Source organism: Mauremys reevesii, linkage group 14, assembly GCF_016161935.1.
Source record: "Mauremys reevesii isolate NIE-2019 linkage group 14, ASM1616193v1, whole genome shotgun sequence".
Taxonomy (NCBI): domain Eukaryota; kingdom Metazoa; phylum Chordata; order Testudines; family Geoemydidae; genus Mauremys; species Mauremys reevesii.
Window position 1 is genome coordinate 29,125,498 of NC_052636.1, and position 26,526 is coordinate 29,152,023.

Genomic DNA, 26,526 nt, shown 5'->3' on the forward strand with positions numbered 1-26,526 from the left:
TCCATCTGCTTGGCTGTTGCTCACCCTGGCACAGACCGATGGACAAACCTGGAGAAAGTGGTGGCAGCCCTTCGATGGGTCAGCTGGCAGAGCAGAGGACTGGAGCCGGGGCTCAGGAAGTCGTTCTTACGTCGCCCTTGTGACTCCAGCTTGAGGGAGAGCTTCTTTTTCTCCCCCTTGCTGACAAAGAGCAAGAGAAGAATGAAAGGTCAGGTGGGCCAACTCGGTGCAGAAGCCCATGCTGCCTTTTCCTGCTGCATAGCCTGAAATGAGGGACTCGTGGCAGTTAAAGGAACTGCTGCACTTTCAGAAAACATCCCACCCATGCACAAAGGGGGATAGAAGAGCCTGTTAGTCTAGCATGCTCCCAACTGAACTACTTCAGCAGCTGCTCGGTTTCTTTTTGGCCTCCTGCTTTTCTGTCTGGGATGTTGTTGTCAGCTGTGGCACAGAAAAAGGACGTCATTGCGAGCGGCCCATGAAGACAAGATTCACTTTTGCCTTCCTTGCTCGGCTTTACTTGCTTCCTTGCCCTATTCCTGCCTCAGTTCCTGGGTTACCTGAAGGCGATGGGGGGCCAGCAGTACCAGGAGGAAGTTGGGCAGCTAGACCCTGGTGGCAAAAGTCCTGCCACCACTTGCCACCCCACTGTCTTCTCTCAGTGTCACATATTGGCCACCAGGGACTTGGTGCCCAGCAGCGCAACGGAAGGCAGTGGACAGAGTCACCCTCACCTTGAAGCTCCAGCTCATTAAACCACATCTTCAGTGGCTGATGGCCAATGAGAGACCGACATGGCTTGCTATTTTAGCACTTGGAAATGCCATTGGTCAGTCACTGGATCTCTGTAATGCTGTTACAGAACAAAGGAAAATAGAATATCAGTGACACATTCTATATCTTTGGGGGAGCGGCTGTAACCCCATAATCCTCATTTTCATATCATCGTGATCTTACATATAGAGCATGACTTGTAGGTATCGGGGAAAGGATATGATTGGCTGAAAGTCAATTCTCTACCCATAGATGTAGACCATTCATGCATATGAAGTTATGAGAATTGTGCAGTGTGGTTGTCACTGTGCAGTAAGGTGGGGGAGTCAGCCTGATATTAGCTCCCCAGTGGCAACAGCAAGAAGAGTAACCAACACCCGGACAGGGTGTCAAACAACCCATCGACAGCCATTGTCCAGCAAGGGAGCTACAATGCAATGACTCACCTGCATGACGACACCCCAGGGGAATTGCTCAGACTTGCTTGGAGAGAAGCAGTGATGCTCACCTGACTCTGAAGGGGGGCGGGAGGGGCAAAGCCATGAGGGAAGAAAGGACATGATAAAAGGAGAGACATTTGCCAGGCTTTCTCTCTCTCTGCCAACTATGTCTACAGACACCCCCACACCAAGCAACTGAAGCGCTGATGAAAGGGGAGAGCCTGGCTGAAAAGCCCCCAGCCAGCCTGTGGTGAGAAGCATCTGAGTTTGTAAGGGTACTGAAAGGGTTAAGATCAGCTTAGAATTAAAAGCAATGAGGAGTCCGGTGGCACCTTAAGGACTAACAGATTTATTTGGGCATAAGCATTCATGGGTAAAAAGCCCACTTCTTCAGATGCATGGAGTGAAAATTGCAGATAGAGGCATAAATATAGATTGGAACATGAAGTGACAGGAGTTACCGTACAAGGGGAGAACCAGTGTTGAAGGCTAATTCAGTCAGAGTGGATGTGGTCCTCTCCCCATAATTGATGGGGAGGTGTCAATACCAAGAGAGGGAAAATTGCTTTTGTCATGAGCCAGCTACTCCCAGTCCTCATTCAAGCTCAAATTAATGGTGTTAAGTTTGCAAATCAATTGTAACTCTGCAATTTCTCTTTGAAGTCTGTTTTTGAAGTCTGTTTTTTTGAAGGGCTACTTTGAATTATTGGGTGTGAATGTGTAAAGGTGCTATTAACTATACAAGTCCCATATGGTCTTGTGATCTGAATTCCTGGTTTTCACCCCGGCGGCCTGCATTCAATTCCCAGTGTGGGAACAATGCAGAGCTTTTGCTCAGAGGGGAGGCAGGAAATGAAAGGAATGGGAAGGGATCCTGCCAGCAGGGGAGTTGGACAGTGTTGGAAGGGGACCCCAGAAGTGGGGGTGGGGCAGTGGTCTGGGGGGAGATGAGGGAAGGATCCCAGCTCTGTGGGAAGTTGACATTCTGGAGAGCACAGGCCTGGCATGGGGGGTGGGAAGAGTGAGTGTGTCCCTCTAAACTCACCACTGGCAGACTAGGCAGGCTTGGAAGAATTACGTATTTGTTGGTAAATGTCAATTTCTGTGTAAACACACAACCCAGTGGCAAAATCTTTCCATCGATAATAATCAAAACTAACAGATGGGCAAAGTAAGAAACATGTTGCTTGAGAACTTATCCTATTCTAATCCTCTAGGGTTCCCTTTTGCCTTAGGCACCACCACGTGGGCATTTCATATCCATCCTCATTTTCACTCAGACACACAATTTCCTTTGCACAGATCCATGAATAGCAAAACCTCTCTGTGTTTATTGTCTGAGCCAGGGCATTCAATTCCACTGAAACCTTCTCTCCTGCAATGGCAATGGTCAGACAGAGGGGATGCATCCACCTTCCCCCTGGCAGTGAGATATTCACTCTCCTCTTCATGCTGCTGTTGTTATTCCATGAGTCATCAAGGATGGAATAAAGAGCTGAGTTTCTCCAGGGTGAGGAAAGAAAGGAGCCACCAACGCCCTCAAAAATCTCAGTGCCCAGAGAAAACCTGCCCCTGTTATTGTACTCCACCTTCCCCCTGGCAGTGAGGTATTCACTCTCCTCTTCATGCTGCTGTTGTTATTCCATGAGTCATCAAGGATGGAATAAAGAGCTGAGTTTCTCCAGGGTGAGGAAAGAAAGGAGCCACCAACGCCCTCAAAAATCTCAGTGCCCAGAGAAAACCTGCCCCTGTTATTGGACTCCCAGAGGTGCTGGTGATACAACAGGAAAAGGGACTGTCTGAATGGCCAAGGCAGGGAATGAACAATCTACAGCAACATCATTAACCACAAACACACTCTAATCATGCTCCAGCCAGTAGAGAAATGGGCAGGAACTCTGGCTGTTCAGCCATGGCCACACATACAGAGCTGCACAGCAGTGAGTGTGCTGGCGAAGCTGGTCTGAGCAAACAATTGGAAATGACCCTCCAGTGAGAACAGAACCAGAGTGTAGAAAGGCCCCTGTGTTAAGTGGTTGTGGCTGAGGCCTTAGGGAGCTGGGTTAGAAAACCATGGGGGTCTTTCTGTAAAGGTTTGATCCTTGCCAGCTAGGCAAGGCTGGTGTGTGGTGTCTCCATGGCTGTACTTTCAGGGTCTGATCACAACAGTGCCACAGGGAGCCAAGCCTAGACATATTCAGAGGCTAAGGCCAGGTCAATGTTTCAAACAGTGAGTCTATGCTGCTGCAGCTCAGTAATGGAGATGCTCTATGCCAGGGTTTCTCAAATGTCCTTTCACTGCAACCTCCTTCTGCCAAAATAACTTAATACGTAGCCCTGGAAAGAGGGACCAAGCACCAAGCCCCCCCACTTGGGCGGGGGAGAGTGCCAAAGACTGAGCCCCAGTGCGGGGAGGGCAAAACCAAAGCCTGAGGGATTCAGCCCTGGGGGGGGGGGGCTCAGACTTTTGGCTTCAGCCCCAGGACCCAACAAGTCTAATACCAGCCCCGGTGACCCCATTAAAACAGGGTCACGACCCACTTTGCGGTTCTGACCCACAGCTTGAGAACCACTGCTCCATGCTGAGGGGGGAGAGTTTTCCTGTTGGTGTAGTCAATCCACTTCCCCAGGAGGTGGCAGCTCTGTCATGGGGAGAAGCTATATCAGTGGGTGCACAAACTGTGGTGTTTCCCACATTTAAGAAGTTTAATCAAACCCCATTTTTAAAACCACCTGTGGTCTGGGAATGGCAAAGGAGCTCGATGAAGCAGGGTCTGTCCTTCAAAGTCCTGGAGATCACAATTCCCTGCTCTTGTTAACATGGGGGTATAGCTCAGTGATAGAGTGTTTGATTGCAGATCAAGTGGTCCTTTGTTCAAACCCAGGTGCCCTCTTAAAAAAAAGAAAAAAAAATTCATTTCCATTCTCCATTATGTTCAGGAGCTCCACCATACGAGGATGTTTGAAATGAATGTGAACACTCAACATTTTGCTGTTCAAATGCATAAAAACCTAGCAAACCTGTCCATCAGCTGAAATCAGTTCCAATCCTCTAAGTGTCTAGTTTATGTTTTCATCAATTAAACAAAAGGTATCATTCCCTGAAGCAGAGCACAAGTTTGAAATACAGGCAGCATAAAGCCAATATTCATAATGTCAACTACAAAAAAAAGATACACATCTAGAGATAGCATCATTATAATCAGCCAATCAGAACCTCTCCATAGACCCCTTACACGACCACTTCTCTGTAATATTGGCTGCAAATATAGACCAGTGGTCGCAATGGTGATCTATACAGTTACAGATTATGTCAATAATGTCACAGGAGGTGACACAGCATCATTGAGACTGATACTAGAATACTGCCTCCAGTTTTGGTGTCCTCATTTGAAAAAGATGTTGAGAAATTGGAGCTGGGGCAGCAAAGAGCCACCTAATGTTCTGAGGACTGGAAAAAATACCTTCTAGTGAGCTATTGAAAGAGCTCAACCTGATTAGCTTATCAAAAGAAGATTGAAAGGTGACTTCATTGAAGTGCCTTAATGGAGAGAAAAGATTGGGTATTTAAGGGCTCTTTAATCTAGCAAAGAAAGGCATAAGAAGACCCAATGGCTGGAAGGTGAAGAGAGAGAAATTCATATTACAAATAAGGCACAAAAATTCAACAGCGAGGATGATTCACCACAAGAACAAGCTACCAAGGAAAGTGGTGGATTCTCCATCTCTTCATGTCATTTCATGAAGACTAGATGCCTTTCCGCAATGTGTTTGCCTCAAAAGTAGCTATTGTGTCCTACAGGAGGCCTGTGATATGCAGGGGGTCAGATTAGATGCTCTAATGATCTCTTCTGGCAAAAAAGTCGACTAATTTCTGAAAAACTGAGTGTAGCATTGGGAGCAGCGTCTGATGTTTCCCTGTCTAGCCGGCTTGCTGCCTAGAACGAACGCTCCTTGAGTGGGGTGATCCACAGGGAGTAGCTCAAACCTGTAAAGTGCCTGGCCAGGGGCAGGACATTGGCACACCAAGTGAGGGGTGCGGCAGCGACATCACAAAGGCCTTTTGCAGGACCTCAGACTATTGGTCCAAGGTGGTGGGGAGGTGGTGACCTCACAGAGAGATGCTGACATCAGGGAGGCAGGACAGGGGTGAGGGAAACCTCAGAGACCCCTGTGGCTTTGCTTCAGCGAGTCTCCTTCTCCAGGTCTCTCTTTGAGGACTGAGAGAGTATTCGGGTTCACGGACTTGAGCGCCAGGAGGAACCTCTTTCGAGTTTTCTCCTTCCCTTTCAGTGATTTTACTAGAAAACAGCCGTCCCTGTTTAGAAGGTAAGAGCCTCCTGGAGGTTTGAAAGCTGTTCAGTCTGATCCATCTGGTGAGAGTTGAATTCTAGGCATGGAAGACACGAGCTTAAGGAGGCAGAACTTTATTCTGCACGTGGGATTTTGTCCCTTAGAATCACTGGGGACATTAGGGTTTGTTCTTTTTGCTTCCCTTTTTCCTCCCTCCTCTTTTTCTCTTGCTTCCTTTGTCCTTTTATCTGTTCCCCTCCCAACACCAGGAGGGTGTGTGTGTGGGTGTGGGCGCGCGCACGTGCGCTCTGGAGCTCCCACTGTGGGAGCTCCACCCAAAAATGTGGGGCTGAACTAGTGCTCGGGCAGTGATCCCATCAGTGACCTGGGCCATCCTTTGGGCTTTCTGGTGAGAACCCTCAGCCTCCCATCCTCAGTCTCTACCCTGATTGGCTGAGCAGGGGGTTATTGACAGGGAGGAGATTCAGGTCCTTGTTGTTCTCTTTTAAGAACAAGTAAGTAAGTCAGAACTAGTGTGGCAGAGCTCTGACCCTGCTCCGGTGGGTCCTGCGCTTCTAGGCGGTTTATGCTGCCTCAGTGGCTCACTGTGACCCTCCACATAGCTCTTCTCTCTCTAGGGCCAGGGTTACAGTCTGCTGAGCCCTTTTCATCATAGGCTGCAAGGAGGTTGGTGAGAGAACTCCCACAGTCTCTGTTCAGCCTCCTGTCCTGACAGGGACCTGACTTCCCCTTCCAGAAGATGTTCCTGTAGTGGTGGGTTGGGGGGAACCCGGGCCCGCCCTCTACTCCAGGTTCCAGCCCAGGGACCCTAATGGTAGCAGTTGTTGGCAGCCAACCTTTCACTGCCAGAGTTGCTACATTTCCCTGGGCCACTTCCCCACAGCTCTCCTGCTTCTCCCTTCTTCTCCCTTACCTTAGGGCTCCCTTAACGATGGTTTGAGGGTGTCTTCAGTAACCAGCCCTTCAGCCGCACTTCCTCTCCTCTGGCTCCCTGGATCCCCTGCCTGACTGGAGTGAGCCCTTTGTATAGTATCAGCAGGGCCTTAATTAGAGTCAGGTGGTCACATTAACTGAATGGCCTCACCTGACTCTTTACAGCTTAATTAGAGTCAGGTGTTCTCATTAGCCTGGTGCAGCCCCTGCTCTGGTCAGTCAGGGAACAGAAAACTGTTAATCCAGTGGCCAGTATATCTGCCTTCTGCTATACCCACCTGGCTTGGGTCTATCACACTAGCGATACCCAAGAAGTAGAAAGAAAAAACAATTCAGCTTGTAAATTCCTTTTGCTGTCTGCTTGCTCACAGCTTGAAGCCTCCTCTTAACAAAGACCCTTGTTAAAAAACTTAACACCTCTGCCCTCAGGCAGCTTTCTAAGCAGCTAGAAAGGAGAGAAAAAATAATTCACACCGCTGCTCACCATGTGAAGGTTTTTCCCCCCACTTTGAACTTTAGGGTACAAATGTGGGGGACCTGCATGGACACTTCTACGCCTAATTACTAGCTTAGATCTGGTATACTGCCATCACCCAGAATTTCAGTGTCTGGGACACTGTTACCCCAAAACTTTCCCCTCCCTTGGCAGCCTTGAGAGGCTTCACCAATTCCCTGGTGAACACAGATCCAAACCCCTTGGATCTTAAAACAAGGAGAAATTAACCATTCCCCCCACTCCTTTCCCCTCACCAATCCCTGGTGAGTCCAGACCCAATCCCCTTGGATCTTAAAACAAGGAAAAATCAAGCAGGTTCTTAAAAAATAAAGCTTTTAATTAAAGAAAGAAAGGCAAAAATCATCTCTGTAAAATCAGGATGGAAAATACTTTACAGGGTACTTAGATTCATATAGTCCAGAGGAAACCCCCTCTAGCCTTAGATTCAAAGTTACAGCAAGCAGAGGTAAACTCCTTTCAGCAAAAAAAAGGGACATTTACAAGTTGAGAAAACAAAGATAAGACTAACACGCCTTGCCTGGCTAATTACTTACAAGTTTGAAACATGAGAGACTGATGCAGAAAGATTTGGAGAGCCTGGATGGACGTCTGGTCCCTCTTAGTCCCAAGAGCGAACAACAACAAAACAAAGAGCACAAACAAAAGACTTCCCAACACCAAGATTTGAAAGTATCTTGTCCCCCTAGTGGTCCTCTGGTCAGGTGTCAGACAGGTTTAGTGAGCTTCTTAACCCTTTACAGGTAAAAGAGACATTAACCCTTAACTATCTGTTTATGACAGGCCCAAACTCTCCAGTGCTTGGATTCTTTACATGCTTTCACAGAGTGAAGAGCACATGTTCCATGATTTCATAGGGCAGAGTTTTAGGGATATTTTGAGTCAGGGAGCTATGCTATCGGGAGCTTTCCCTGTGTGGATCTGACAGGTGGATCAACATAGATGCACACTGTGACCATTCTAAGGGTGCTGAGGGCTGTGAGTCTCCTTGTTGCCACCTGCCACTACTAAGAAGGACTTTTGGCAGCTGGATGTTAGCATCCAAGCTCACCAGCCTGTCAGGCACTCAAGCACCCTCCTCCACAGCAGCCCTGACAGTTGACAATAGAGACACCTTAACCCCTGAGTTCCTTCAATGTGTCCCCCTCCGGGGTCTAGCTCCGATCACCAGATACTCGGGGTATGTCTATACTACCTGCCAAATCGGCGGGCAGCGATGGATCCAGCGGGGGTCGATATAGCGCGTCTAGTGTAGATGCACTAAATCGATCCCCGAGTGCTCTCCCCTCGACTGTACTCCAGCTCAGTGAGAGGCGCAGGCAGAGTCTACGGGGGAGCTGCAGCAGTCGACTCACCGCAACAAAGACACCACAGTAAGTCGATCTAAGTACATCGACTTCAGCTACGTTATTCATGTAGCTGAAGTTGCATAACTTAGATCGATCCCCTCCCCTAGGTTAGACCAGGGCTCAGAAAAATCCCAGATCCTCTCTGCCCAAAGCAATGGTACATCCCAGGTTACCAGTTTTACTGGTATCACACGCAGCACTTGAGCACAGTTATCGAACAAATGGAAATTTCTTTACCACGGGACAGAGTTTTAAAAGGAAACAAATGTGAGTGATGGAAACCAACCATTACCAACAAAACAAAATCACAAAATGCAACCTACACTTTAATAGCTCCCTTCCCTATCTAAATAGACTGACGTGTGAGGTGACAGTCTATTGCAGTGATTGCTAGTCCCTAGGAGCCAGGCCTCTGCCTTTCTTGAAGCACCACTGGTCATTAGTGATCTCCTTGGTGAATGGACCCAGAGTGTTTCTCTCCACCCTGTCATAAACTGAATCAGTCTTTTGTGTATATTCACAGGAAGGACCATTTCCTCATTGTCATATTGTCCTTTTCACTTCCACAGGGTTTCGATGTCTATAATTTGTCTTTGATAGTTTTCCATTGGCTTTTCTGGGCTGGTGCAAAGGCTGACAATGCAGCAATACATCGCATAACTGGCTAGCAAGGGACGGGTGACAATTCCCTCCCACTTGAATGGGCTGTCCCCAACAAGACCTGTGATTGGGGTGACTCCCTTTCATGACAATACTATATGGGCATAATGTTCCATATACTTACATTACTCCTTCAATAGGACTCACACCCACCTCTTGAAGTGATCAGGAGTAACAATAATTTACAAGGTTTCAGTACAGATCTCACTGCTATGTTTCCTGGATAAATATCATAAAAATCAGTGCATTAGGTGGGATGAGTTTGTTGGGTCTGAGACAGGAGTTTCTTGTGAATTACTCTGACCTCTTTGCCAACTGGCACCAAAGAGCATTTATCACACATACACTGATCTATACAGCCACACTCTGATATAACAGAAAGGCCAGCACAAAAAACAGAGAGAGGAACAATAAAATACTAAAATGACAATGGTTGGAACTCTCCATTTCCCTCAGTCTTTGGACTGATGGGTACTAAGAGCTTTTCCCTCAGTTGAACCAGGTGATTGGATACCTGGCTCAGCCCTCCATACTAGCAGCTCTCTCACATACAGGGAGATGGGTCAAAATTGGAATTGATGTCACGACTCGCTTCCCAGAGGGGATCAACCTGCCTAAAGCTGTGTCTACCCTTCAAACACTGGAAATATTCTTCTGACAACCTAACACTGTCTACACTGGGGCTCAGCTCACATGAACTACTTCTCTCAGAGGAGTGGATTTTTCACACCCCTGTCAACATAGCTTTTCAGTGTAGACCAGCCTTTAGATGGCTTTTTGATATGAAAGGCAGTGGACTTCAGCCTTTTCCTTGGTATTGATGGTTGACAACTGCAGTTTCCTACCTGCTGGACACATCCTATGACAGATGTCAGGCCTTTCTTTTGCAAATTAGAGAAGTGGGGAAGTCAGTGACCCTTACAGTGTAAGTGGGTATGTAGCAGGGTGGACCCCTGCTCCAGCCCTGAAGGGGTTAAAAATAGCCCTGGGAAGGGGCTGAGGCTCAAGAAAACAGCCTTTAGGCTGGGCTGATTGGGGGAAGTGGCTGCAGCTGGGGGCCACGCCCCAAACTGAGCCAAGGGCCTTATAAGAAGGCCAGGGAAGCCAGAAGCACAGACAGTCTTTCTCTGCCTTCAGAGGGAGATGGGCGTGGCTGCTTAGGAGCTGAGATAAGTACCTAGGGTGAAGCAGGGCCGGGGAAAGGCTGAGGCGCTGAGGAGCTCTAGCCAGGAAAGCCCCAGGCTGCGGCCTAGCACAAGGCCAACGGGTACTGGGGGTTGCAGAGGGCAGCCCAGGGGTAGGCCAAGGCAGCAGGTCCAAACCCAACCCTGCCAATGATGAATAGGCTGATACTGCAGTCTGCCCCAGGGTGTGGGGCTAGACAATGACTGACAGTAGCCACATACTGAGGCAAGGCAGGGATAGAGGGTGGGGGTTCCCTGAGACAAAAGGGGAAGCCCAGAGCAAAAAGGGGTTACTGCCAGGGGGCAGCACCCCGGAGAAAAGGGGCACCGGGTCCAGGGAGGGACACGGGGGCCTGAGAACAGGTGGATCACCAGCCTGCAGAGGGCGCTCCGGTGCTGAACAAAGCTAATTCCCAGAGTAACCAGCAGGAGGCGCCGCAGGGGTCAGTCGACCCGTTTACAGGGTAAAAACTTATACAAATTGTCTCCTCGAGTAGTTTTCCTTTAATAGAAATTGACTTTGAAGTTCAGTAAAATATGCTCTATTTGAAATTTACAAAAAAATAAAATCTATATGGGCCCAATAGTCTCTTCTACACGCTAACACCTATTCTCCCACCCCAACTTTTGGAGTGAGGTTTTCTACCAGAACTCCTTACACTACAGGGGGTAAATTAAATCAAATTAACTTTTGAAGATTAGCCATCATTTCCTGTATGACTAAAAAAAGAAAAAAACAAGACAACTTTCAGTTTTCCAAAATAATTCAGATTATCAAACAATTAGTGTCTTACTCTTTAACCAATAACTTCACCTATAATTTCATTTTCACTAGTAACAGTAATATATTCAAAGATCACAAATCCTTGTCATATATGTTAGTTTTCTTTTAATCCCCATTGCCAACAACTGAACCATGGCTCAAGTTGTGGTTTGTCCCAACACTTCTGAGAGTTCATATATCTCTGGTTCTTCTGCCATGCGTGTTGGTGGAAGGCATCTCCTATGTGGGAATGTTTGCATCATGAGGAAAAATACCTCTCTTTTCACACTTTAAATCTTTCCAAGAAGTAGGAGGTAAGGGAGAAGTGATGTAAATGCATAAAACACAAGAGACAACTGTCTGGTCTTCACTACAGACATTTATCGGTATAATTATTGCTCAGAGGTGTGAAAAATCAACACAGCTGAACAACGTAGTTACACAGCTCTAATCCCCTGTGTAGATAGCGCTACAACAGCAGGAGAGCTTCTCCTGCCAACATAGCCATCTGAGACAATATTGATTTAAGTAACTGAACTACACTGTGCTCATATGCACTTCCCTCAGTTAGTGGGGGGTCTGCTGTTCACCATTTCTGAATGGAGATTTTAAATCACTGCTGTGTCTTTGTTACCATGGCCAGTAAACTGGAGAGTTCTCTCCTGTTGACAGAACTGCACTTGAATTGTCTCCAAGTCATCATGGAGATATGGGGAAAAAGCAAAGCTGAAGGGAGAAATGATGACTTTAGCAAATGGTCATTTGTCTTAAATTCTCCAATAAATCTGAGCTGAACTAATATCTAATTGTGCGACCACACAGCCATCAAGAAAGATAGAAACCCAGATCACAGAGAGATAGAATACATGACAATGAAAGTGTAAATTGAAATTCCAGAGCAGGTTACATCTCATTATTTAGAATCAGGACAAGAGATTCTCCCATCACATTATCCTCTGATCCATTCAAATCTGCTTCGCTCAGCACTGTCTCCATAGTCAGTTATGTTATTTACAACATGTTTAGTATCCCAGCATCCCCATAATGGAGGAAAAAACAGCTACCTTGCCAGAATTGGCTTTACCAATAGATGGAACCTGGGATTTAAACTCTAAATGATGACACTGTATTTAGGATCCATTTGAATTCCCCTTCCAGGCCTTTGATACTTTCATCTCGAGTCATAGCAACTCTGGTACAGGATTAAATAAGTCAAAGCATCATCTCCAAGCACAGACAACTGAGAACACTTCATCACATGACACTTTGAGAAGTGGAGGGGTAGAATGTGATGACGATAAACTCTGCCTGGCTCAGACAAAAGGTAACAGTTCTGCCGTGATGGGGAAGGAGGGAATCTCTGAGTCACCCCATCTCCTTTCAAGTATCAGAGGGGTGGCTGTGTTAGTCCAGATCTGTACAACGTGACAGAGAGTCCTGTGGCACCTTGTAGACTAACAGACGTATTGGCGCATAAGCTTTCGTGGATGAATCCCCACTTCGTCAGATGCATGGAGTGGGAATTTCCAGAGGGGTGTATAAATATGCAAGCGAGAATCAGACTAGAGATAACAAGGTTAGTTCAATCAGGGAGGATGAGGCTCTTCTAGCAGTGGAGGTGTGAACACCAAGGGAGGAGAAACTGCCTCTGTAGCTGGCGAGCCAGTCACAGTCTTTGTTGAATCCTGAGCTGATGGTGTCACATTTGCAAATAAACTGAAACTCGGCAGTTTCTCTTTGAAGTCTGGGTCTGACGTTTTTTTGCTGCAGGATGGCTATTTTTAAATCTGCGATTGTGTGTCCAGGGAGACTGAAGTGTTATCCTGTAGGTTTTGGTATATTGCTTATGCTCCAAAACATTTTTTAGTCTATAAGGTGCCACAGGACTCTGTCGCTTTTTACATCTCCTTCCAGTATCACAGAAGCGGAAATGACACTTTTTTCCTGCCCCTGCTCCTCCTCTTTTAAATGTAATATGAAAAGTTCCCATGATAACTGCTCTTCAGCACAACCCAGAGCAACGTGAGAACAATTGGCAATGATACAATATGTATCATTGGTGACTCTAGCCATAACTGCAATAGGAGGAATGGTATAACTGTGATGCTCCCTTGTTTCTTATGGGAAGGACACACTTGAATTACTCATGGGACAATGGAGTTGATAGAAAGGACAAATGGGTCCACCTCAAAGAGGTCAAACTGCAAAATGCAAAAATGGGCCACTCATCTGGCCAAGCTGAGCGATAACGGTGCTTCATGCAGTTCAAACAGCTTTTAAAAGTTACTCTGTGGGAATCAGGAAAAGTATGAAAGTATCGATAGCCCTGGAGGGTTTGTGGTGTTGATCCCCCTTGCAGATTCTCTGATGGCTCACATGGGCTCAGTGGCAAGACAAGGTTTTCCCACACTCACTGCTTCCATGGGGTCTCATACCTGTGTGGATTCTCTGATGGCTGATAAGCTGCTGGCGGTAAATGAAGTTTTTCCCACACTCACGGCATTCGTAGGGCCTCTCCCCTGTGTGAATTCTGAGATGGGTAAGAAGGTGCGAGCTGTGATTGAAAGGTTTCCCACACTCACGGCATACATACGGCCTCTCTCCTGTGTGGATTCTCTGATGCCCATTAAGGTGAGAGCTGTGAGTGAAGCTTTTCCCACACTCACGGCATTCAAAGGGCCTCTCCCTGTGTGGATTCTCTGATGTTTAGAAAGGGCTGAGCTGCTATAGAAGCTTTTCCCACACTCACTGCATTCATAGGGCCTCTCCCCTGTGTGGATTCTCTGATGAGTAATAAGGTTTGATCTGCAATTGAAGGTTTTCCCACACTCACGGCATTCATAGGGACTCTTCCCTGTGTGGATTCTCTGATGCTGAGAAAGGCCTGATCTCCTAGAGAAGCTTTTCCCACACTCACTGCATTCATAGGGCCTCTCGTCTGTGTGGATTCTCTGATGATGAATAAGGGCTGAGCTGCTAGAGAAGCTTTTCCCGCACTCACGGCATTCATAGGGCCTCTCCCCTGTGTGGATTCTCTGATGTTGAGAAAGGTTTGAGCTGCTAGTGAAGCATTTCCCACACTCACGGCATTCAAAGGGCCTCTCCCCTGTGTGGATTCTCTGATGCTGAGAAAGGCCTGATCTGTAAATGAAGGTTTTCCCACACTCACGGCATTCGTAGGGCCTGTCCCCTGTGTGGATTCTCTGATGGGTAAAAAGGGCTGATCTGCGATTGAAGGTTTTCCCACACTCACGGCATTCGTAGGGCCTGTCCCCTGTGTGGATTCTCTGATAATTAAGAAGGGCTGAGTAGTCACATAAGTTTTTTCCACACACGGTGTATGTATTTTTTCTCTTTCCAATGATTTCCTGCTTTGTTGTGGTTTCCTTGAGGTACTTCTGAGTTCCCTGAGAGGAAATACGTTTACCCATTTTCACCCCCAGCTGGTTTCCTTGTTCTCTCTCTGGTCTGTGCTGAATCTCACAGGACTTTTCCTCCTCATGACTCCTGGACACATTGCTTTTTGATCTTTGCAATAATGCTCTGTGTTTATCCACTTGCTGAACATTTTTCTGCTGAGAATTCTGCTCCTCTTTCTCACATGCCATTGCACCACCTGCTGTGAAAAAGACAGAAACATCAAACAGGGTTGAAAAGTGAAAAGCCAAAACAAACTAAGTGCTGGAGGGAGGTCAAATAAAAATCACAAACTGAACTCCCCCATATTCTTCCCCAAAACAGGAGAGAGGAGGGGATCAATTTGGCTTTCAAATCCCATCCAAATTCTCAAGGGGAAGGGAGGAAGCTACTGCCTGGTGTCTGCTAGAATCTACGGGAAGCCATGAGCTATAGTTACCCTGAGGATATGACCCCTGCTGGCAACAATAATGAACTGAGAGACCTCCCAAGGGCTTGGTAGAGCATCCCAGATGTTTCCTTCAGGCACTTTCACACTCAGAGTTGGTTTAATGTTTCCTCACCTCTGCAGGGAGATCTCAGGGTCTGTTTTCCCTCTGAACCCTGCAGGTCTGAGACCCATGGCTCTTCCCCTTGTTCCAGCTGGGAGATCACATCAGGTTTGGAAAATGGAAACCCTGCTCAGATGAAAGAAAACAAAGGGGTTCCATTGATTTCATAAAACTTTGTCATAAAAAACATTCTATTAATTTAACTTTAATACTCGGTGTGACCCGGTGTCCCTGGGCTAGTCCTCACTGAAAATGCCAAGACCAGGGCAGGTTAAAAGGGAGAGCAGAGGCTCCCCAAACTGGTGGATAACACGGAAGTTAAACACACCGACCAGTCACCAACTGTGCTTCTGATCCCCCACACTGGTTATCGAGAAACTGAAAAAAGAAATCACACGGCCCCCTTTATTGCATCCCAGTTCTCTGACTCCCAATCAGCACCTAGGTCCAGCACAGTGAGAGGTTATTTAAAAACTCTGCTCACATAAACAAAGTGTTCTTCTGACCCCAGAGTCAGCCACATTACCAGGTCAGTATAGGTTTGGATCTTACTCAAAATACTACGATGCCAGCCAATCATTGGCATCTAAACTAAAGGTTTATAAGCAAGAAAGCATCTAAACTAAAGGTTTAGTATAAAAGAAAGAAAGAAAAAGGGAGTTGTTAAATGGGAAAGCAGTCAGACACATTCAGAAATCTATACAGCTGGTTCTTAGCAGTATTGGTGAGTTTCTGGCTTGAAAGGCTCTCTGGTACACATCCACATTATTCAGACCTTTGTTCAAGCCTTCAGTTTGTAGAGAAGTTGCTCCAGAGGTAGGAAGGGGGATTGAAGACAAAATGGAGATGATGCAGCTGCCCTTTATATTCCTTTTGCCAAGTGGTTTCTAATTCCTGTGTCCCAAACAGAAGCTTCACAGCACATGGCATGGAAAAGCCTTGGAGTTCTCAGTACACAGTGCGATACAGCGTGGCCAGAGGGCAGCAGGAGAGGGTTAGCAGGGAGCCTTATTCCCTGCAGAGGGAAGAAAGTTTGCTATAGATGAATTAGAGCACCAGCAGTCAGTCAGGTGATAAAAACCCCTGCTTCAATCAGACAGTGTGGGCATTGGAGCAGAGAGCAGTTTGAAGGAGTTGGAGCAGAGAACAGTTTTGAAGAGAGACAAAAGGAAAGTTTGGAGGAGTGCTCCAGTGGGCTGAGAAATCCAAAGACCCTAGGTATGGGGCACCTGGCTTGTGTAGAAGGAGGGCAAGAAGCTCCTCCACAAGCTGAAGGGCAGGAGAGGGAAGTAGCCCAGGGGAAGGAACCGCCAGTTCAAGTGGTTCACCACTAACCTCAGGGCCCTTGGGTTGGGACCTGGAGAAGAGGGCGGGCCCAGGTCCCTCCCTCTCCACTCCCCTCCTCAAGGACACTAGTGGGGAAATTAAAATACCGATTCAGAGGCAAGCAGTGGCGCCCTGAACCTTCCCCAAAGAGAAAACGCGAGACCCAGAATAACAGTACCAGCAATTTGCCACAGTATAAAGTGTCTCTCAATTCCATACAGTGTCAGTTAATAAACCAGTCAATTCCCAGGACCGGTTCCTCAGGTGTTTGAAGATGCCAAACACCTTGCTTGTGAGGGACTAGAATACCCACATATATGTTGGGAACACACAGACACTGTGCTAGTCTGTTCCCCTATGTTCACTCTTCTAGAAAATTATGATCCATTTTGTTCATAGTATGTGTCAGGGCTGAATCCCCACTCTGTCACTCCGAGTGCAGAAAGTGGGGGCCCGACAGGATTCTACAAATTAATTTGTGCCACTCTAGGCTTGTATCAAACCCCCAAAGTTACAGCTTTTCTCTGACCTTGGCTTGGTAAATGCTGCCACCACCCAAAGGGAAAAAACCCCAAAACCCTTGGCCCCAGGAAAGAGCACTTGAGAATTCTTCCCTGTGGGGCACCCTCAAGCCCTTTCACCTCCCCTCCAGGAAAGAGCTGAGAAAGAAAACAAAGGAAATTAGCTGTGGCTACCAGCTAATCAAACAACACACACAAACCTCTTAGGACACCAAAAATCCAATCCTGTTCTTAAAAGAGGTCAATTTTATTAAAATTGAAAAGGAAAACAATACATCTGGAACTTAGGCTTCTGCTAGATCTTAAAAGAAAATTTTTGTAAGCACCCAAAATAGCTTTCTTGGGGGTTCAGCTTAAAGCTTACAAGCAAACAAAAGCATCTGGGATAGTGTAGAGGAGATCCAAAAGCCAAAATAAAAAATGAACCTGATTGTGTCTGTCTAAACATTCCCTAGCCAAATCATTTCTCCTAGGTATGGAAGATGAATTTTCATGCCTGCTTCAAGCCTTACACAGCATTGCTACTCCGTGTCGCCTTCTCCGTAGAACAACAGACAAAGGGAAAGTTACTTTACCATTTAAAAAAGTTCTAGCCTTTCCATTGGCTCTTTTGGTCAGGTGCCCAATACTTTTTTTTTTTTTTTAAAAACCCTGTTGGCTTGTTAACCCTTTAGAGGTAAAGCAAGCAGAGAACTCGCACCAACAGGGATTTTACAGCCCACTGGCTGGCTGGGTGTTTATAAAAGGGAGATCCCTCCCCTCCCCTTCATTTATCACTGTAGGGCTTGTGAGGTACCATTTGAAAAGACATAATCTACTGAATATCCTCCTGTTAAACTGTGTAGCAACATTGTATGGAAAGTGATGAGATTTTACAGTATATTACTGAAAAAGCTGCAACTCTAACCTTACGGTCCTCAGAGACAGCAAGGCAAACAGCTGGTCAAATAGCCATTCTCCACCAAGGGGAAGGTGTGAAGATGACATTTACATTCCATCACAGGGACACTTGAAGCTTGTATCTATGACAGCCTGTCACCATGACTCAGCTGGGAACTGAAGTGGTTTCTAGTACAAAGGACTGAATTATAAAAAGAGGTGAGGAAAATGCATGAGAGTCTCTCTCTCTCCCCCCTTTCCCTCTGCTCATGACAACTCCTGGAGAACTGAATGTGGGCGGCAGGGGCAGGTTAGGGGGAGTCCTGGCTGAAAGGAAAACCAGCCTGTCTCAGCAGATGGTGAGAGAAACATTTATTTTAAATCCCTTTTAGCTTGTTAAGTTAAACATTAGTTTGTGTTTTATCTTTGCATTTCTTTTGGAAACAATTCTGACATTTATGCCTCATTACTTGTAGTCACTTCAAATCTTTTTTTTCCAGTAGTTAATAATTTTGTTTCCTTTTTTTTAATCAAACCAGTGTGTTTGGATTAAAGTGTGTTGGAAACTCCATTTGGAATAACAAGGCTGGTGCATGTCATTTTCCACTGATGAAACAACAGATTTCATATGAGCTCCCATAGTTCAGGAGTGTGCTGGACAATGCAAGATGCACATTTCTGGGGGAAGTCTGGGAGCAGAGAATTTTCTGGGGTTCTCCTGTGGGGTACTGTAATTTGTGAGTCACTAACTAGCAGCACTCAATACTGTGTAGCTGGGAGTGAGTTACATGCTGGAGACTGTGTGTGAACTGCCCAGGAGTGGCTGCTCTCACAGTAGAGCAGTGTAAAAGGCAACCCAGCCTGGGGAACTGAGGGGACACAGCTGTTAACAGTCCAGATTGTACTGGGCTTAATGTCACAGACACTCAATTTCAAAGAGTCTCCTAAAACACACAGAAAGTAAATCCATGTCCCAGAAATCGAAGTCTCCCTGGCACTGCTTCTTGCTGACAGATGGGTCCAGAGGCAAAGACAGAGTCCTCGGGAAGCTGGAAACATAAGCGTGGGGTTCGGTGGAGAACGGGAACAGGAAGGGCAGGGATATTATTGAATGCAGGATCTCAGCAGTACTAGATGTCAGGATAACACATATTGCAGCCCATTGGCAAACATAATCCCAAATATACATATAAAATGACAGGGTCTAAATTAGTTATTTCCATTGATTTATACAAGGGCAATAAGATATTCTCTGTATTACTGTCTATCCCTTTTTAAATAATTCCTAACATCCTGTTTGCTTTTTTGACTTCCGCTGCACACTGCTGGATGTCTTCAGAGAACTATCCACAATGACAAAAAGATCTTTTTCCTGATTAGTCTAATTTTGCCCCCATCATATTGTATGTATAGTTGGGGTTATTTTTTCCAATTTGCATCACTTGACATTTATACACATTTTCCATTTTGTTGCCCAGTCACTTAGTTTTGTGAGATCTTTTTGAAGTTCTTCACAGTTTGCTTTGGTCTGAACTATCTTGAGCAGTTTAGTATTGTGATGTTATTGATATAATCTGGGACCATATAGAATATGGTTGCAACCAAGATCCTGTAGTGGCACCAAATCTTATGTAAAGGGGGTCATATAAGGTGTCCAAGACCAGGTTATGGGTTGCTGGTTATAATTATGGGGTCTATATGTATGTATCATTTTGTAGTTGAAGTTATGAGTATTGGCTCTATCCTGTCTGTATTTCCAACTTATGCTGTGCTTCTGGGAGACATCCCAGACAAGTTGGCATTAGCTCTGCCTAGCATGCTTGATGGCCCATTAAGGACCATCAGCTATTCAACTGACCCATTGAGGGAAGGCAAATATGCCTTGTAACTCAGCAAAGTATGCAGGGACTTGCCCATGTGACTCCAGACTCCATTTTGCTGTCATTTTCCACAGTAAGAACAAAGAAGTGTTCTTACACCTGGAAAAGCCTATAAAAGGTTGATGCCTCATCTCCATCTTGTTTTCAATCCTGCGTCTTACCTCTGGAGGAACTTTGCTACAAACTGAAGCTCTGAACAAAGGACTGACTGACCCATCCCTGAGGAGGATGTACTCCAGAGACTTGATTTGAACCTGCAGTTTACTCCATCACTGCTACAAGCCTGAACTAAGAACTTTGCCATTACTGCATGTCATTGATTCCATTTAACCAGTTCTAGCTCTCATCTCTATCTTTTTCCTTTTCTGAATAAACCTTTAGATTTTAGATTCTAAAGGATTGGCAACAGCATGATTTGTGGGTAAGATCTGATGTGTATATTGACCTGGGTCTGGGGCTTGATTCTTTGGGATCGAGAGAACCTTTTTCTTTTATTGGGGTGTTGGATTTCATAACCATTCATCCCCAGGACGAGTGCACTGGTGGTGATACTGGAAGACTGGAGTGTCTAAGGGAATTGCTTGTGTGACGTGGTTAACCAGTGGGGTGAAACCAAAGTCCTCTTTGTCTGGCTGGTTTGCCTTGCCTTAGAGGTGGAAAATCCCAGCCTTGGGCTGTAACTGCCCTGTTTTAAGCGATTTGTCACTCTCAGTTGGGTCCCATCAGAACCGCATCGTCCCAAGTATCATCTGCAAACTTTGCCACCTCACTGTTTACCCCTTTCTCCAGATCATTTATGAATACGTTGAATAGGATTGGTCCTAGGACTGGCCCTTGGGAACACCACTAGTTACTCTTCCCCATTCTGAAAATTTACCATTTATTCCTACCCTTTGTTCCCTGTCTTTTTAACCAGTTCTCTATCCATGAAAAGATCTTCCCTCTTATCCCATGATAACATAATTTATGTAAGAGCCTTTGGTGAGGGACCTTGTCAAAGGCTTTCTGGAAATCTAAATACACTATGTCCACTGGATCCCCCTTGTCCACATGTTTGTTGACACCTTCAAAGAACTCTAATAGATTAGTAAGACATGATTTCCCTTTACAGAAACCATATTGACTTTTGCTCAACAATTTTTGTTCTTCTATGTGCCTGACAATTTTATTCCTTTACTATTGTTTCAACTAATTTGCCTGGTACAGACGTTAGACTTACCAGTCTGCAACTGCCAGGATCGCCTCTAGAGCCCTTTTTAAATATTGGCGTTACATTAGCAATCTTCCAGTCATTGGATACAGAAGTCGATTTAAAGACAGGTTACAAACCATAGCTAATAGTTTCCCAATTTCACATCTGAGTTCCTTCAGAACTCTTGGTAAATACCATCTGGTCCCGGTGACTTGTTACAATTAAGTTTATCAAGTAGTTCCAAAACCTGCTCTAGTGACACTTCAATCTGTGGCAGTTCCTCAGATTTGTCACCCACAAAAGGTTTGGGAATCTCACCAACATCCTCAGCCATGAAGACTGAAGCAAAGAGTCCATTTAGTTTCTCCGCAATGACTTTATCGTCTTTAAGGGCTCCCTTTGTATCATTACTCCAGTGGCCCCACTGGTTGTTTAGCAGGCTTCCTGCTTTTGTTATTACCTTTTGAGTTTTTGGCTAGCCCCTTCTTCAAACTCCTCTTTGGCTTGTCTTATTACATTTTTACACTTAATTTGGTAGTGTTTACGCTCCTTTCTATGTACCTCACTAGGATTTGACTTCCACTTTTTAGAAGACGCCTTTTTATCTCTCACTGCTTCTTTTACATGGTCGTTAAGTCACGGTGACTCTTTTTTAGTTCTTTTGCTGTGTGTTTTAATTTGGGGTATATATTTAAGTTGGGCCTCTAATATCGTGTTTTTTAGAAGTGTCCATGCAGCTTGCAGGATTTCACTCTAGTCACTGTACCTTTTAATTTCTGTTTAACTAATCCCTCATTTTTGCATAGTTCCCTTCCTGAAATTAAATGCCAGTGTTGAGCTGTTCTTCCCACCACAGGAATGTTAAATGTTGTTATATTATGGTCACTATTTCCAAGCGGTCCTGTTATAGTTAGCCCTTGACTAGATCCTGCACTCAACTCAGGACTAAATCGAGAGTTGCTTCTCCCATTGCGGATTCTTGTACCAGCTGCTCCAAGAAACAGTCATTTAAAGTATCGAGAAATTTTGTCTCTGCATTTTGTCCTGAGGTGACATGTACCCAGTCAATATGGGGATAACTGAAATCTCCCACTATTATGGAGTTCTTTATTTTGATAGCCTCTCTAATCTCCCTTCACATTTCATCCTCACTATCGCTGTCTTTGACAGGTGGTCGATAACAGATCCCTATTCTAATATTCTTATTAGAGCATGGAATTACTATCAAAAGAGATTCTATGCAACATGTGGTTTCATTTAAGATTTTTACTTCATTTGAGTTTACATTTTCTTTAACATACAGTGCCACTCCCCTCCCCACCCCCCAAGTATGGGGAGATCCAGTGGACATAATGTACTTAGATTTCCAGAAAGCCTTTGACAAGGTCCTCACCAAAGGCTCTTACGTAAATTAAGCTGTCATGGGATAAAAGGAAAGGTCCTTTCATGGATTGAGAACTGGTTAAAAGACAGGAAATAAAGGGTAGGAATTAATGGTAAATTCTCAGAATGGAGAGGGGTGTTCCCCAAGGGCCAGTCCTAGGACCAATCCCATTCAATTTATTCATAAATGATCTGGAGAAAGGAGTAAACAGTGAGGTGGCAAAATTTGCAGATGATACTAAACTGCTCAAGATAGTTAAGACCAAAGCAGATTGTGAAGAACTTCAAAAAGATCTCACAAAACTAAGTGATTGGGCAACAAAATGGGAAATGAAATTTAATGTGGATAAATGTAAAGTAATGCACATTGGAAAAAATAACCCGAACTATACATACAATATGTTGGGGGCTAATTTAGCTACAACGAGTCAGGAAAAAGATCTTGGAGTCATCGTGGATAGTTCTCTGAAGATGTCCACGCAGTGTGCAGAGGCGGTCAAAAAAGCAAACAGGATGTTAGGAATCATTAAAAACGGGATAGAGAATAAGACAGAGTATATTATTGCCCTTATATAAATCCATGGTACGCCCACATCTCGAATACTGTGTACAGATGTGGTCTCCTCACCTCAAAAAAGATATTCTAGCACTAGAAAAGGTTCAGAAAAGGGCAACTAAAATGATTAGGGGGTTGGAGAGGGTCCCATACGAGGAAAGATTAAAGAGGCTAGGACTCTTCAGCTTGGAAAAAAGGAGACTAAGGGGGGATATGATAGAGGTATATAAAATCATGAGTGATGTTGAGAAAGTGGATAAGGAAAAGTTATTTACTTATTCCCATAATACAAGAACTAGGGGTCACCATATGAAATTAATAGGCAGCAGGTTTAAAACAAATAAAAGGAAGTTCTTTTTCACGCAGCGCTCAGTCAACTTGTGGAACTCCTTACCTGAGGAGGTTGTGAAGGTTAGGACTATAACAATGTTTAAAAGAGAACTGGATAAATTCATGGTGGCTAAGTGCATAAATGGGTATTAGCCAGGATGGGTAAAGAATGGTGTCTCTAGCCTCTGTTCGTCAGAGGATGGAGATGGATGGCAGGAGAGAGATCACTTGATCATTGCCTGTTAGGTTCACTCCCTCTGGGGCACCTGGCATTGGCCACTGTTGGCAGAGAGATACTGGGCTAGATGGACCTTTGGTCTGACCCGGTACGGCCTTTCTTATGTTCTTATGACCTGCTCTGTCCTTCCGATATATTTTGTACCCTGGAATAATTGTGTCCCATTGATTGTCCTCACTCCACCAGGTTTCTGTGATGCCTATTATGTCAATATCCTCCTTTAACACGAGGCACTCTAATTCACCCATCTTATTATTTAGACTTCTAGCATTTGTGTACAAGCACTTTAAAAACTTGTCACTGTTTATTCGTCTGCCCTCTTCTGATGTGTCAGATTCTTGTGTGTGAGAATGATCTGGCCCCTACTTTATCCTCTTCCAGCCTCTCTTCCTGACTAGAACTAGAAAATCTCTATCACTAGACTCTCCTCTAAGACAAGTCTCTGTCCGATCCACGAGCTCCTCAGCAGCTATTGGCTTTCCCCCATCTCTTAGTTTAAAAACTGCTCTGCAACCTTTTTAATGTTAAGTGCCAGCAGTCTGGTTCCACTTTGGGTTAGGTGGAGCCCATCCTTCCTGTATAGGCTCACCCATCCCCAAAGTTTCCCTAAACGCCTCCTCTCTACACCATCATCTCATCCATTCATTGAGACACTGAAGCTCTGCCTGCCTACCTGGCCCTGTGCATGGAACTGGAAGCTTTTCTGAGAATGCCACCATAGAGGTCCAAGATTTCAGCCTCTTTCCTTGCAGACTAAATTTGGCCTCCAGGACATCTCACCTACCGTTCCTTATGTCATTGGTGCCTACATGTACCACGACCACCGGCTCCTCCCCAGCACTACACATAAATCTATCTAGATGCCTCGAGAAATCAGCAACCTTTGTAACGAGCAGGCAAGTCACCATACGGTTCTCCCGGTCATCACAAACCCAGCTATCCTTGTTTCTAATGATCAAATCTCCCATTACTAACAGCTGCCTTTTCTTAATGCCTGGGGTAACCTCAGTGCAAGAGGTTACCCCAACACCATCTGGGAGGAGGGTCCCAACTATGGGAAGGTTTCCCTCTGCTCCCATTGACAGCTCTCCTTCCCTGGGCCTTTCATTCTCCTCAACAGCGCAGTGGCTGTCTGACCGGAGGTGGGAGAAATCTACAGTGTCCCGGAAAGCCTCATCAACATACTTCTCTGCCTCCCTTAGCGTCTCCAGTTCCACCACCCTGGCCTCCAAAGCCTCCATGCGGTCTCTGAGGGCCAGGAGCTCCTTGCACCGAATGCACACGTAAGCCCCCCGCCCACAGGGCAGGTAATCATACATGCTACATTGAGTGCAGTAAACAGGATAGCCCCCACTCTGCTGCTGGGCTTCTGCCTGCATTCTCTCTTACAGCCACCTAGGTTAACAACAGGGGTTTTGTTTCAGTCAAGAAGTTTGTATTATAGCTTAAATGTTTTCAAGAATGGCAAGAGCACCTCCCCCCTTCCCACTCCCCTTCCAAACTCCCTCACGAAACTCCCCGTTTGCAGCTCTGTTTGAAAAGCTCCCTGGTCACTTGCTCCCTGCTTTACAAAGCACTCCCCTATCACATACCCCCCAGTCCCCAGACCTGACTCCTGCATCCCCTCCCACATAATGAGCCCTCACACCCCATGCTCTGACTCATGCACCCCCCCCATTCCTCAACCACACCCTGAGCACCAAATGGGAGCTCCTGCACACACCCCTCTACATTGCCACCTGCACCCCTCACACCACATGGGAGCTGCCCCAGGTAAGCACTTCACACCCCAACCTCCTGCTCCAACCCTGAGCCCCCTCCTGCATCCTAAAATCTGGCCAGACCCTGCACCCCCATCTCCAGCTGCTCCTGCAACCTAACTCCCTCCCAGACCCTGCACCCCCAGCCCTGACTCCTGCACCCTGAACACCCTGCCCTCCCTGACCCCGGCACCCCCTCACACCCCAGCCCTTACTCCTTCACCCCTCTCAAACACACCCCAGTTCCCTGCCCTCCTGATTCCTGCAACCACCCATAACCACTTATCCCCACCCCTGCCCATCACACCCCCAGCACTGACTCCTGCCCCCAGAACACCCTGCCCTCCCTGACTCCTGCCTCCCCACATCCCCACCTGCATTGCTCACATGAAACAGGAGCTGCTCCAGGTAAGTGCTCCACACCCCAACCCCCTGCCCCAAACCACAGCCCCCGCCCCCCCCCAAACACCGGGCCCGACCCAGCACTCCCACATTTTTAATTTTTAATAAAGGGCTGGTATCCACAGCGCTTTACACTAGGTAGCTAACGGTACAAACAATATATGGAAAGATCATTAAGTGGTGCACCAAGACTCAGCGATTTTCAAGTGGTCTGTGGAAGAATCGGTTAGACAACAAAAACAATCAATGTACCTCACTTTATTTTCATTTACTTCCTATTACTTATAGGAGGAGGAGGAAGGGAAAAAAAGAATGAAAAAATGGGGGTGGGAGGGAAATGAGAGAGTTTTTTGTTGCTTATGTCCCAAGGAGGGACCCCTAAAATGGAGCTGAGCACAGGGCCCCACTAACGCTAAATCCGCCACTGAGCTTCCTTCTCTGGATACCCCCAGCCAGCAGTCAAGGACGCACGGACTGTCTGTGTGATAAGTAACCCGGATCAGCAGCTGACTCCAGCTGCCTGCTCGTTACACCCCAAGCATAATTGTGGTCTGGGTGGAGAAGGCTCAGGGTTTGAGAGGTCAGGGGTAGGAAGCTTCTACTGATTATGCCGCACCGAATCCTCAGTTTTACTTGAGCAAACAGGAGATATTTGACACTGTGCGATACGGCTCCTGTGCTCTGTTCCCAAAGTGTTCTGCAGCAGGGGAGGGTCTCTGGTAGTGTGTGTGTCACTGGCATATTGGGGTGATGAGGCAACAGGACAGAGTAGAGGTGGCATTGTGGGGCTGGCGTGAACCATCTCTCTTCTTTTCCCCTTCCAAGAATAGAGGGGACAGGAACCCTTACCCAGCGAGGTCACATTCTCATAGTTCTGCTGCATGACATCCCTGTAGAGGGCTCTCTGAGTGGGGTCCAGCAGAGCCCACTCTTCCCTGGTGAAATACACAGCCACCTCCTCGAAGGTCACCGGCCCCTGAAAGAGCAAGAGTCCAACACTCAGTAACTGCTGCCCCACTCACAGCCCCACTATACATGGGGGACAGGAGCCAAACAGAAGCTCTGGGTGGATTGCAGTCAGAGTCACACCCCGACCCTGCTCAGAGATTCCTGGAAACACCAGGGGAGGGACGAAGCGAGAGCCCTCCTCTCTCCCAGCA

At 46.2% G+C, this 26,526-nt stretch overlaps 1 protein-coding gene across 1 annotated transcript; it reads right to left on the minus strand.

The window, feature by feature from the left end:
• Window positions 1–13,189: 13,189 nt before the first annotated feature.
• Window positions 13,190–14,113, minus strand: LOC120381857 (zinc finger protein 3-like; the record flags this gene model as incomplete). The annotated part of the gene is made up of 2 exons (XM_039500020.1): window positions 13,190–13,450; window positions 13,612–14,113. Coding segments are annotated over 2 exons (639 nt in total), but the record flags the coding sequence as incomplete, so codon positions are not given.
• Window positions 14,114–26,526: the final 12,413 nt, after the last annotated feature.